This window comes from Polistes fuscatus, unplaced genomic scaffold (genome assembly GCF_010416935.1).
Source record: "Polistes fuscatus isolate 324 unplaced genomic scaffold, CU_Pfus_HIC Scaffold20, whole genome shotgun sequence".
NCBI lineage: Eukaryota > Metazoa > Arthropoda > Insecta > Hymenoptera > Vespidae > Polistes > Polistes fuscatus.
The window spans coordinates 2,534,226-2,548,623 of NW_025113097.1; the positions used below are offsets into that span (position 1 = coordinate 2,534,226).

General features: G+C 35.1%; 1 protein-coding gene across 3 annotated transcripts in view; it reads right to left on the reverse strand.

The window, feature by feature from the left end:
- The window catches only part of LOC122517371 (syntaxin-1A), a 36,323-nt gene extending 22,386 nt beyond the window's left edge, over positions 1-13,937 (reverse strand). For all 3 annotated transcript variants that reach the window (XM_043635723.1, XM_043635722.1, XM_043635724.1), the window contains exons 1-3: positions 13,710-13,937; positions 9,618-9,704; positions 3,393-3,492 (exon numbers count right to left, since the gene is read on the reverse strand). In XM_043635723.1, the coding sequence (XP_043491658.1) occupies positions 3,393-3,492; positions 9,618-9,704; positions 13,710-13,742 (220 nt within the window). In that variant the 5' untranslated portion in view covers positions 13,743-13,937. The remainder of the gene's footprint in view (positions 1-3,392; positions 3,493-9,617; positions 9,705-13,709) is intronic.
- Positions 13,938-14,398: the final 461 nt, after the last annotated feature.

Below are 14,398 nucleotides of genomic sequence, written 5' to 3' on the forward strand. Positions count from 1 at the left end.
CTCAAGCGGGTCACCCATCCAAATACTAATCGAACTCAGCGCTGCTTTACTTAAGTGATCGAAGCGAGAACTAATGCTGTAACCGCGCCATGGCTGTTGACGCGTGAAGTAATTCGATATATCTCTCTTATATTTAGTGTGGACTGATATCTATATTTTGATATTTTCTTTTTCTTTTTTTTATTCTTTCTTATATATATAATAATTATTATTTTTTTCTTTTAAGTTATTTTTTTCTTTGAAGTTTTGTTTTGAAGTTATTTTGAGGTTATGGAGGTTATGTTCGTTTTGGTACGGCAAAGAAGTACAACTTCTTACGTGCGTACATAAGTACACACACTAGTTTTTTTTTATTCTTTCTTATATATAATAATTATTTTTTTTTAAAGTTATTTTTTGAAGTTATTTTTGAGGTTATTGAGGTTATGTTCGTTTTGGTACGGCAAAGAAGTATAACTTCTTACGTGCGTACATAAGTACACACACCAGTTTTTTTTTTTAATTCTTCTTCACCCATCTCTCTCGCTCTCTCTTTCTCTCTCTACTGTAATAAAATCGACGAGTTTTATTAATTCGATGTTACATTAGATTATTTCACTTGACGTGTACCAACCACCACCACACACACCTTTGGCGTTCCTCCCTTTGATTGCGAGTAACGTTTCATTTTTTTTTTGCTCTTCCTTTTTTACTCTTCTTTTCCCTCTACCAACCCCCAGTCATCTCTCTCTCTCTCTCTCTCTCTCTCTTTCTTTCTTCGTTTTTTTTTCTCTCTCTTTCTTTCTCATCGTCAACTCATAGCTATATGTGGGGTATAATAAACGCAAGTGCCAAGCGTACCTATATCTTTTAAACACAAAAGCAAGCAAGCAATGTGTGTTCGTTGTACGCTGTTGTTACTTTGGTGCTGATACTTCCTTTGACATAACTGGAGCTTATGTTAACCGTGCCAGCATTAAAACTTGCCGAGTGGAAGAAGAAGAAGAAGAAGAAAGAAGAAGAAGAAGAAGAAGAAAGAAGAAGAAGAAAGAGGAAGAGGAGGAGCAGGAGGAGAAAGAGGAGGGAGAGGAGGAGCAGGAGGAGAAAGAGGAGTTTGAAAAAACAGAGAGATAAAGTTAAAGTAGACATAAATATAAACGATATATAGTTTTTTTTTCTATTTTTTTTTTTTTATAATACCCAGATAACAGACCCAACACCCACTACCCGATCCCCCGTATGATACTCGAATATTAATAGTAATAATAATGATAATAATAACACATTTAAGATGACGAGTGGATGAGAACAAAAAAAATGATAAAAGTAAATTTTGAGAGGGAAAACGGAAAGATAAATGTGCATGGCATGATAAATGCCATTTTTCAAACTAACAGTTGGAGTGAGGGGGGGGAGGGTGGGTTTAGAAAGCCAAACACAAACGTGTTAGCTTTGCAAATAGATGAAAACATAAAAACAGAGAGTGAGAGAGAGTGAGAGAGAGAGAGAAAGAGAGATAGAAAAAGTAGGGAAAATAAGGAAGATGAAATCATTTTCTAGGAAAATAACCAACGACGAGAAAAAAAAAGAAAAAAAACAGAGTAAGAGAGTAACAATAAGAGTAGAGGAAGAAGTAGTAGGAAGAAGGAAAAAGTATTGTCGTGCGTGAGTGTGCGCGAGCGCAATGATGTATGTGTAGGGGATGATAAACCAAGCAACTGCCCCCCCCTGCAGCTGGCAGCTACAACGGCAACCAGGGCAAGGACGATTACCACCCCCTCCCTCCCAGCCCTGTTTCCGTCTCCCTCGTGGGACGGGCAAGCAACCGCCGACACCCTTTACTATATATCTATCTCTCTCCCTCTCTTTTTCACCCTTTACCATCCACCCTCCCCTCCCCTCCCCTCCTCTCCCCTCGCTTTCAAACTTAACGGTTACCTCGCTCCGCTTCGCTATTGAATTCGGCTGCCGAGTTGAAGAATATCAAGGCTCATTTATCGCCTTTCACCGCGAAGCCATCGAGTCAAACGAGCATTACCCCACCCACCCACCCAACCCCCAACCCCCGCCCACTCCCACTCGCACCCCCTTTCCACCCCGACTTTCTAGATTTCGTTATAACAAATCATCCTAGCTGTTGAATTTCTATTCTTGTGTAGGATTCGTGAAAAAATTGGGCCGTTGGACAGACTGGACCGGGACTCGAACCCGGATCTTCCGCTTTCCGGGCGACTGCTCTTTAACCAATTGAGCTATCCAGGGCCCACCGTCCAATCTCCTCACGAACGCCTACTTAAGTGTTTGGCCTGGAGGTGCTCGCATCCCACATTCTACCCCCCCCCCGCAACTACATTCGACCCCGAATGTTCGTCATTGGAAAACCTATTCCCTGAACCATCTATCCTTCTTCGTCGTAGACCTCTTACACTACACGTCTTACGTCTCTAGTCCTGAACGCATTGCTGCCCAAAGGCCGTCTTGCCTAGTTCCCCAGCCAATCGTTCACGTCGCCACCATACGTAAGACGTCGGCCTAACCTCTCTTTGATAGACGTTCAATTAATTATTTTTCCCTAATTATTGCCCGGCCGTAGAAGTGTGACACGAAGCAGACCTCCATCCCGGCTGAGCCCCCAGAATGTAGGATTCGTGAAAAATTGAGCCACTGGACAGACTGGACCGGGACTCGAACCCGGATCTTCTGTTTTCCGGACGACTGCTCTTTAACCATTGAGCTATCCAGGGCCCACCGTCCAATCTCCTCACGAACGCCTACTTAAGTGTTTGGCTTGGAGGTGCTCGCATCCCACACTTGTTTAGTTTTCTTTTAATTTTTCACGGTTTTTTTTTCGTCCCCCTTCTACTCTATCAATCGCTTCTTCTTTTCCTTAATTTTCTTCCCTTTATCTTTTTTATCTTTTTCTTTCTTTTTCTTTTTATGATATAAAAAATAATATCGGACGCAACGTATTAACATTAAAATAATGTATTTGATTTATACAGATTGGAAATTGACTTAAACCCACTTTTCAAACTAAACTATCCATTTGATGATGAGCCAAGAAGTTTAATCGCATAAATGGTAGTATATTTTTGAAATATATGGATAATTTTGGAAGATGGGTCATTTGATCCGTTGTTTGATAGAAAATATACGCGAAACTCGGTGTAATACGTTTAAATGTTAAATAAAAATATTTTTAAACGAGTAAATACGAATAAATGCGAGTAAATACGAGTTACTCGCGCTTACGTATTTTTAAATATTGTATCGGCAAACAAACATTGAGAGTTTGCTTTCCTCTTTTTATCGAATAAAGAAAAAAAGAAAAAAGCCCGTTTCTAACATTACGTTTTATAAAGTAGAGAGGATAAGAATGGGAAAAGGAATTAGAAGAGAGAGAAGAAACTCACTCTCATCCGTTTGCGGCGCCGACAAAATGGCGCTGTGTTTCTTCTTGACATCCTCGACATTCGTCTGGATTCTATCTATCATCTCACGTATCTCCTCCACCTATAAAAAGAAAACAAATATATGAGAAAAAAGGAAAAAAAGAAGAAAACAAAAAAACAAACAATAGGACAATTTAATACTCAAAGATTGATGATAAAACGAAAACTTTCGTCTCTTTCTTTCTTTTTCTCCTTCCTTCCTTCCTTACTTTCGTTCGAGGGTAAAGAAAGGGTTAAAAAAAAAAAAAGAATATAAACAGAAAAGGACGCTACAAGTGAACCAATTTAATCGAGCTTTCTCGTGCAAGTAGAATACACATGTAATACATATGTAGTGTTTTCCGGATTGAAACATGCATCACATCAGTTCTAAAAAAAAAAAAAAATAAAATGCGAGAGGAAAAGAGTAGTATCGCCAAGTCACGCTCGTAAAGGACTACTCTCCCTCCCCCAGCCCCTTTACCCTACGTCCCTCCTCACCCTCCGAGTTGAAGCAAGTAGTAAAAGGTATGTTAGATCGAACGTACACGTGAGTTTAGAAACCTGATATGTGTGAGAGGTCGACTAGGAGAAATGATAATACTCAGAAGTGGTTTAGCTTGTTGTAAGACGATTCGATAAAGTGCATAATAACGCAGTAACAACAAACAACAACAATAACAACAATTATCATTTGTTAGAATTTATTTGATAATTGTACTTAGGTAAAGAAAATCAAATTATATTCGAAAAGATATTTATACAGTTAACGCACAGATTTTTAGGAAGCAACAGGGGGAAGGGAGGGACTTGGAATGAACTCATTTAGAAAAATCATTTGTTAGAATTTATTTGATAATTGTACTTAGGTAAAGAAAATCAAATTATATTCGAAAAGATATTTATACAGTTAACGCACAGATTTTTAGGAAGCAACAGGGGGAGGGAGGGACTTGGAATGAACTCATTTAGAAAAATCATTTGTTAGAATTTATTTGATAATTGTACTTAGGTAAAGAAAATCAAATTATATTCGAAAAGATATTTATACAGTTAACGCACAGATTTTTAGGAAGCAACAGGGGGTGGGAGGGACTTGGAATGAACTCATTTAGAAAAATCATTTGTTAGAATTTATTTGATAATTGTACTTAGGTAAAGAAAATCAAATTATATTCGAAAAGATATTTATACAGTTAACGCACAGATTTTTAGGAAGCAACAGAGGGAAGGGAGGGACTTGGAATGAACTCATTTAGAAAAATCATTTGTTAGAATTTATTTGATAATTGTACTTAGGTAAAGAAAATCAAATTATATTCGAAAAGATATTTATACAGTTAACGCACAGATTTTTAGGAAGCAACAGGGGGAAGGGAGGGACTTGGAATGAACTCATTTAGAAAAATCATTTGTTAGAATTTATTGATAATTGTACTTAGGTAAAGTAAATCAAACGATATTCGAAAAGATATTTATACAGTTAACATACATATTTTAAGTAATAAAAATATATTATTATTTTAGAAAATGTATATCGAACGTTTCTTTTATTATATGAGAGATATTTTTGTTAATATATATATATTCGTTTCAACGGTCGTTACTTTGAAAAATTTGTAAGAAACAACAGGGGGGAAGGGGAACTTGGAATGAACTCATTTAGAAAATGAGTATAAATATACGTAGGGACAGTCATTGTCATTTGTTCTTCTTTCCTTCTTTCTTTCTTTCTTTCTTTCTTTTATTCTCTTTCTATCTATCTATCTTTTTCTTTATATCATATGTTATTTCAAGCTGTAGGGATAGTCTCGTTAATGTCAACGTATATCACTAACTCAAAATTACTCCTACGAGTGGTCTCTCTTTCCTCAAGGCTGTCTACTCGAAGATACAACCTGACGAGAGGGACAGGTTTGTTTAGAAGAGGCCATGTATATTGTACTATAACGTTTTAATAGTTCATCCCCCTTTTACGTTGAAACCATTATCTCTTATTTTAACTTGTCGTCAAATATATTATTTATCAAGATTTCATAACAGTTTTTCTTACAAGTATTATTATAATACTTGTGAAAGTGTACTTTTTTTAAAAAGTAATTTTCCCTGGTATTTTTGTTCGTGAAAAAAGGGTTACGGTAAGAAGAAAAAAAAAAGAGAAAAAAAGAAAAAAAAAAAGAAAAGAAAAAAAGAAAGAAAGAAAAGAAAGAAAGAAAGAAAAATCAGAGGTAAAGGAATAAAATTAAAGTGCAAATCCGCGAAGGAAGAATAAGAGCGTTACTACCGACTGCATACAACCAACAACCCCACCCCCTACCCCCACCCATCCTCCTGTGTGGGAAAATGTGCAATCGTGGAAGTAAACGTTAAAAGGAACGTTCGAAACATGCGTCAGGATCGGTGGTACGGATTAAGGACAATCCAGGGAGATTTTTTCCCCGTTATTTCTTGAATAGGAAGAGAACTTTTGAAAGAAAGATACGGATGCGATAAAATACGTGTGTGGTGTTCTTTTCTTTTTTTTTTCTCTCCCCCTTTTTTCTTTTTTTTCGTAAAAGTAAAGTAAAGTAAATCCGATGTAGCAGTTAGTAGTAGTAATAGTAGATAAAACGTTTTAAAATGAAAAGGAAAGATCCATTTGAAGTAGAAGATGCATATTAAAGAGATAAACATCGAAACATACTATAAATGGTTTTACGAAAAGAACATTTAAAGAAGAAAATGAGAACGAATAAGACGAACTGGGATAATACCCGATGATGATACTTCGAGTTTCGCGACGATTATTATTATTGAAGTTATACTTCCTTTGGCGCGTTGGGGAAAATGTAATGGGGAGTGATTTTGTTCTGAACGTCTAGAAAAACGACACCATGAAGTTTGTCGGTATTTACGACGCACGGCAAAGTGATTTCAAGTATACGGCATGAAGTTGTCTTCTTTTCCTTCTTCCCCCCTTTTTTCTCAAACGGGTCACCCATCCAAATACTAATCGTACTCAGCGCTGCTTTACTTAAATGATCGAAGCGAGAACTAATGCTGTAACCGCGCCATGGCTGTTGACGCGTGAAGTAATTCGATATATCTCTGTTATATTTAGTGTGGACTGATATCTATATTTTGATATTTTCTTTTTCTTTTTTTATTCTTTCTTATATATATATAATAATAATTATTTATTTTTGAAGTTATTTTTTTTTCTTTGAAGTTTTGTTTGAAGTTATTTTTGAGGTTAGTGAGGTTATGTTCGTTTTGGTACGGCAAAGAAGTATAACTGTATAACTTCTTACGTGCGTACATAATTATTTTTTTTTTTTAGGTTATTTTTGTTTCTTTGAAGTATTTTTTTGAAGTTATTTTTGAGGTTATTGAGGTTATGTTCGTTTTGGTACGGCAAAGAAGTATAACTGTATAACTTCTTACGTGCGTACATAAGTACACACACCAGTTTATTATTATTATTATTATTATTATTATTATTATTATTATTATTATTATTATAAAAAATAAAAGAGGGATAAGTTAATATTTTGTTTAATCTAGCGTATTGAATCCATGGTATAAGTATAACGTTGAAAATGAAATAACTGTGATAAAAAATGTGTTTCGAACACTCGTAACTAACGATATATACAGGGTGTACCCTTAAACGCGTGGAACTCGTTAAAAAAAAGGGTAGGTGAAAATTAACTAAAGAGAGAGAGAGAGAGAGAGAGAGAGAGAGAGAGAAAAAAAACCACAAGGTTCATTAAAGAACTCGGTGCCCTATATTTAATCTCTCGCCAAACTTACGCTCATATTTTTTTCTAGATATTTTCATAAATATCTTCTCGATTGAGAGTAATTTTATAATAAATAAAGTTTATTTGATTTATTTGAAAATAAAAAAGAAAAAAAAATATAAATAAAATGAGATAAATAATTTTTGTTTAAACAATATAATACATTTTCATTGATTTTTCTTAGATAATTTTGATCGACCCAATAGGAAAAGAAAACTTTTGTGCGATAGTTTGGACTAGCATTATCGAGGACACATCGAAATATCGAATATGACTCATATGAGTTGGGCCAACCCCTCCGAGTATATATCGAACACGTGTGTGTGTGTGTGTGTCTGTGTGTGTGTGTCTGTGTGTGTGTGTGTCTTTTCGTTGTCATAAGCTAACGGAATGAGGGGGAAAGTAGAAAAGTAAGGTGATCGACAATAGAAGAAGAAAGAGGAAGTGGGTGGGTTCGAGGGGGTAGGAGGTGGGTCGAGGGGGGGGGTTGAATCGAGAAGAATGAACGATATTTTTATCAGAAACGATACCCACGATATGGGAGAAAAAGAAAATGGGGAGAAAGAGGAGGGAGAGAAGGGAGAGGAAGAAGAGGAAAAGGGAAGGGTCGAGGATGATGAAGAAGAAGAAGAAGAAGAAGAAGAAGAAGAAGATGGTGGTGGTGAACATTGTCCTCGTTAAAAGTCCGAGACCGATAGCCTAGGTAGCTCGTTCGAACTGTGCACACGGTCTCGTGAGTTTTCCTCTTCTTCTCTTCGATACTGGTTTAACCTACTTTCGAACGCCGAATCGTGCTATTGAATAGCACCTTCGTGGTTGTAGTAGTAGTAGTAGTCGGAAATAAAACGACAAGCAACGCGAAACGGGAAACGAGGAAAACCGGAAGACACGAAGATCTATAGATATATATATATATATGGTGAATTAACTGTTTCTAGGATTATTATAAAAAAAAGAAAATCAAGTACTCTCCTTTTGGAGAGTTGCTTTTTATTTAATCTGACAATTAGGATTGTTTTGATTTACGCTATCTTCTGAAAATAAAATATTAACCCCTTGGATACATTTGACGTCTGAGACACGTCATTCACTACTTTTTTTCCCCTAGGAGCGGATGACGTGTCTAAGACGTCAAACCAAAAATTAAAAAAAAAAAAATAGTGCCCTGTTTGTTATAAGTATAATATTAGGAAAGATACTGCGTGGCAGTGCAAACAATGCAAAGTAGCATCGCATTTATCTACTTGTTTTGACAAATATCACACTCTGCATAATTATTAGTAATTGGTTTTTTTTTTTTATAGCTACAATTTATTATTTTATTATTTATTTTTGTTTTGCAATTGTAATTACTTGAAGACATCTTAATATTACATATGTCAGCAATATTTTAGAAATAAATACATTCTTACCCAAAAATGTACTGCCTTTGCATACTACTCCAAGTAACCAAAAATTATTTTCGTTCCACGTGAAAATATTTTCTCAAATAAATCCGTACCCAAGGGGTTAAAATAATGAAAGTAAATGCAGTCTTTTAAATGAAAATCTTACGTAGCTAGGATCGTAGGTTTAGAATTGAAAAAAAATATATGAAATTTGATTTATATATCGCGTAAATAAATAAAGTAATTGATTTTTAGAAAATCATCTAAAAGAAGTGTTTCTTTTTTTTCCTCTAATCGTAAATCATCTTGAAAATTTCTCATCATCGTTAAAAGCAATGGCAACGGTAATGGCCTTCGTTCGAATCACGATGATTCCTTTTGTCTAAGTTAATCCAGTAATTCATTGCAGATTATCTAATCTAACTTTAGTTTTTTCCCCGGGTTTTCGATCGGGTTCTTATTTTCCTTCTTCGTCTCGTCGCTAAAAGAGACGAATTTAATCTGATTGATTTTAATCCGAACTATTATATATTCACTATAAGTTTAAATTTTCATTTCAATTTTCCCCCTTAAAACTTTGCAGAAAATCGTATAGATCAATTTCTTTTCAATTTGAATTTATCTCGAGAGAGAGAGAGAGGGGGGGGAGATTAGTTATACTCGAGTTCACCGAAGATAATTATTTCATTTATTTTACAAAATTAATTGCGTTCTCATCGAACGGATTCTCTAACTGGTCTACATTTAACATTTTTCTACGGTAAGATCGTGTAATTATTAAAAAAAATCTATCGAATATTTCTGAATCTGAGTCAAGAGAAGGAATAATAATTTTATTTGTGGAAAGAAGAAAGGAATAGAAAAAAAAGAAAAAAAAGCTGAATATTTATAGAAAGAAAAAGCTCGATCTCGTTAATCGGTTTTTATAATGATATACGTATGAATCGGATTTTATCGTCAAGAATAAAATACTTATTGGATAGAAATGAAAGTAAAAAATCACAAAATGAAAGAAAAAACATGTTAACGTAACTCACCTCCGCAAAAAACTCCGTCATGAAGTCATCCGGCCCGCCAACGTTGACGGACACATCGTCCGCCACGTCATCTTCGTCCGACTGGGCCTGTAATAAATAAAAATAACATTTGTTGAATAAAAAAGAAAAACAGTTATCGATATAAAATGGAAAATAATGCGTAGGAGGAAAAGAATAAACAAACGAACGAACAAACAAGAAAATAAATATGCAACGGTTTCGATCCAACCAACACCAACACCAACACCAACAAAAATCTACACAGAATAGTGCAGAATTAGAACCTTTTTTTAGTGTCAACGATTCCCACGCATGCTGGGCCTATCGATTTTTGTTTCTTTTTCTCATTCGTTTTAACGTGATAAGCTTACGAAAGCTTTTCCTCGAGGCCGAGCGGTTTTTTATTCGGTTCTCTTCAACCGGTTATGTGATTGGTGATTTTGAAGGGTCTCGTTCTACTCGTCTTCGTCGTTTTCGTCGTTTTCGTCGTTTTCATCATTCGTCCTTGTTCGTTCCTTTAATCGCGTGTGTGTATGTGTGTGAGAGTGTACGCGTGGCGCAGTGATACACCCCACGTATTTCAACGCACAAAATGCGTGCCATTCTTTTTCATCACGCCCCCCCTCTCCCTGCTTCCCCTCCTCACCACCCGATAAGACTACTTCCTTCCTATTTTTCTCATATCGTAACACGACGTAATCGTATTATCGTTCGACGAGCCACGATCTTGACCCTATAGCAACAAACTAAACTAAACACGATGATCACCTTAGACTGGGCCTGTGTTTAACGAGAATTCAGAAAGGGATTCGTGAAAAAAAAAAGAAAAAAAAAACCCCGTGAGAAAGATAAGCAACATACCAAAACGTGGTGAGGCTGGGGTGAGTAGGGGTAGGGGTAGAGGTGGGGTGTTCGTGTTCTTTTATCGTTTCAATTAACGAACGGTTGTTGCTACTTTTTCGCACGTACGAACGAAATTATCGTCATTTAGGAAAACAACAACGGAAAATAAATCAATTCTGATGAAAGATGAAACCAAACTGAACGCGGAAAAATAAACTTAATCGTGTCAAATTTGTTTCTTCATTTCTTTTCTTCTTCTTCTTCGACTTAAATTCCTCGCGAGCTTTTAGAGAGATCGATATTATATTTGCATACAATTAAGAGTCATTTTTAGACATCAGACGTGTTAATATAGTCTAATAAAGAGTGGGTCGGGTTAAGGCGGCCGACCACATCGCGATCGATACGCTTCTCGCTTATAGAGAGACACAGAACACACAAACCGGGCGAAAATCTGCGCGCGAAAATTCATTCGGGCCATTAAAAAACGTTCCTTTCGTATATCTATGTAACGGTAGGAAAATGACAATTACAGACACATTTCGTGTTGGATGTGACAATCGATAATAATTATTATACTACGATTATAATAACGCGATCGTATCCGTACGATATTATATAGGGGTGTAATATATATATTACATTTTATATATTATTATTATTTATTTATATATTATATTATTTTTATATTATAATATATAAATTATATATATATATTTTATATAATATATAAATTATATACATTTTATATATTATAATTATTATTATATATTATTATATATTATATTATATTATATATATATATATACATTAATATATATATATATATTTAAAAGGATAAATTGAACGGGGGGAAAATGTAAAAGCGTGAAAGAAATATGAAAAATATAAAAAAATATAAAAAGAAAAAATTAACGTTAAAAAATTCGTCTGCTAGTGGGAGGATATGAGGGGAAGGGACAGGGGGAGATTATCAGACACCAGTGAGATAGGAAAACTTTCAAATTAGTCGAGTAAAAAGGTATATTACTATACGAGATAGTATGGGATGAGGATGAGGAAGAGAAAAAGAAAAAGAGAAGGTGATAGGAAGAGGAGAAGAGAACAAGAGAACTTGTTGCGTGTTGGTACCTTGTTAACTAGTCTAAAATACACCCACACACACATATATATGCATACACGTAGGTATGATTTATCACATACGTTACATCAGAGCAATTGAATTTTGCAAAAGTAAGTTCTTTTATAAAAAAAAAGAAACGAAATTTATCTTTGTCGAAGCGTGTTTCCTAACGTTTCCCTCTTAACTTTTTCTATGGAACGTACTCTATTGAAGTTTAGTAGATATAGATGAGGAATAATAATACATGCATACTACATACTTCTTCTATGCTCGAGTAGAAAAATCCTTTAGTGAAAAGACGACGGATGCGCATTTGGGACGATACTAGTGGCAAAGTACTTATCGTCGCTTCGAACAAATTCACGACTACCATTCTAATGATTAACAATTGTTCTTTATATATACCTACACACATATATACGTACACACATATTCTATGTAACTCTACCTATGCATGTATTTTAATACCTCGATGAAACAATAGCAGTAGAGAGGGATATAACCTTCGTTTAAAAAAATATACTAATGGTTTGAAATTAAAAAAAAAAAAAAAAAGACAAATTACACTTGAGAATTAGGTGTTGTTTTTTTTTCTTCTTCTTTCGATCTCATTTATTATTTTATCATTATTATAATTATTATTATTATTACTCTATAGGACCAAAATTTAGGGGTAATATTATCTAACGCGAGGAACGTTTAATGTTACGCAAATTAAAAGGGAAAAACAAAAAAAAAACGCGAAAGGTAAAGAAAATATGAATAAGAATTACCATGTGATTTTTTTTTCTTTTTTTCATTTTTCATTTTTCTTTCGTGCTCTCTTCTCTCTCTCTCTTTTAATTCATTCTGAAATAGCATTCGATTGAGATGAAGAACGTGGGAGAGAGAAAGATAGAGAAAGTTACGCACTACAGTACGATACCTTCGATTCCGTCACTCTGACGCAAACGCATCCTTCACGCAACAACCAATGAATGACGGAATCGAAAATGTAGAACTATTGTGTCGATTTTCTCTCTCTCTCTCTCTCTCTCTCTCTTTCTCTTTTTCTTCAGTCTATATATAATATCTTTTATTTCTTCGAATTTCTCACGTCAGATCGTAAAATAATGAATCATCGTTAATTAGGAGAACTGGGATTGCAATAAATTATTTGACAAAACAAATTCCTATTACAAAGTATTAAGATAAAGATGCATTTTTTTTGTTTTTCATTTCTCTAGATCGCAAACATTGTTATAAAAAGAAAAAATTAAACCCAACGAAAAATATATAATACATATATATTTAGAAAGAAAAAAAAAGAAAATCGATGAGAGAGAGAGAGAGTAGTGAAATACGAGATAGAACCTGAAAAATATGTTTCGTTGAAACATTTTAACGAATGCAAATCTCATTGGAAATAGATTTAATAATAGAAAATAGTGTATCGTGATAGTTTGAATTGAGTATCACGTTACTCTCGTTTCATAGATCGTTTGATATCGGGCGTATTCGAATAAAGAAGGTTCTCCCTTTTTTTTTTAATTTCTTAAGGAAGAACCAGCTATCAAACTGTCAAGTCGTCGTTGTCGTCATCGTTGTCGTCATCGTAATAATCGTCGTCATAGTCGTCATTCTCGTCGGCGTTTACCGACTCATCGCAAACGGAAACGCCTGCTTCGGCTTGCCAAAGGTGTATGCCGGCCTAGAATGAGTGAGAGAGAGAGAGAGAGAGAGAGAAAGCATTGCGTGCTCGATGACAGATCCATCGTGTCAAGAACAACGTGAAGAAAGAGGACAGAATAAGATAAGCTGATAGATTTAATGGGGTATTTAAAAGATGTTCAAAGTTAAGACAGGAAAGAGACAGCAAATATTTCAATTGACTTTCTTTCTCCCTCTCTCTCTCTCACTCTCTCACTCTTTCTTTTTTCTTCTGACTGTCTGTCTTTTTCTTATTCGTTGGTTCTCACTTTGAACTTTTTCTCTCCCTCTTCCTCTCTCTCTCTCTCTCTCTCTTTCTCTAACCTCTTCTACTGATCGTCTATCTTTCTCTTATTCGTTAGGTCCCATTATTTTGTCTTTTTCTTATTAATAATATATCTCGATATATTTGAAATGCGAATAGAATATACACTCACCGCGACTAAAGCTGCTAATCTATCCTTGGTCATGCTGATGGATGACGAGGCGTTGCGAGTCAGCGGATGTACGGTGCAATCAACCTAGCGGGTAATCCCATTCACGATTTCATCCATGTACGACGAGCACGGCCACTAAAAACTAAAGGAAACGGACGCACTAGTCGCGAGAGACACGATCGCAAAATCGATACACTCGCGAACTCGCCTGCTTCTGCAGTGCCGTCCGATGACGTGCGCTTGCGCCGATTACGTCAGCACGCTTCAGGAGCGTATCTTTGAAATTGCACGCATCCCATACCCGTTCGATGACGTTACGTTTTATTCAGTTTTTTTTTTTTCTAAAATTTACATCTCCACAAATTTTTCCTTTCTTCTGAGAAAATTATTTATTTGATTTTATAACGATTGTACGTATTTTTATAATGATTTTTGTATCGTCTATACGAATTGTTTATTTGAAATAATAATGATTACGTTGATTATGATCTAATCGGTTGAATAAAACGTTTAGAAGCGAATATTCGATTATTTCCGACGTGAAAATATATTTATAAATAATTGAAATATTATGATGTACTATATAGTTAAAGGTACCTGAGGAATGCTAGATTCTGATTGGTTGGTTCGATGCCTAGACAAGACGAGGAATGCAATTGAAATTAGGTACTTGTATGAGTAAGAGTTGT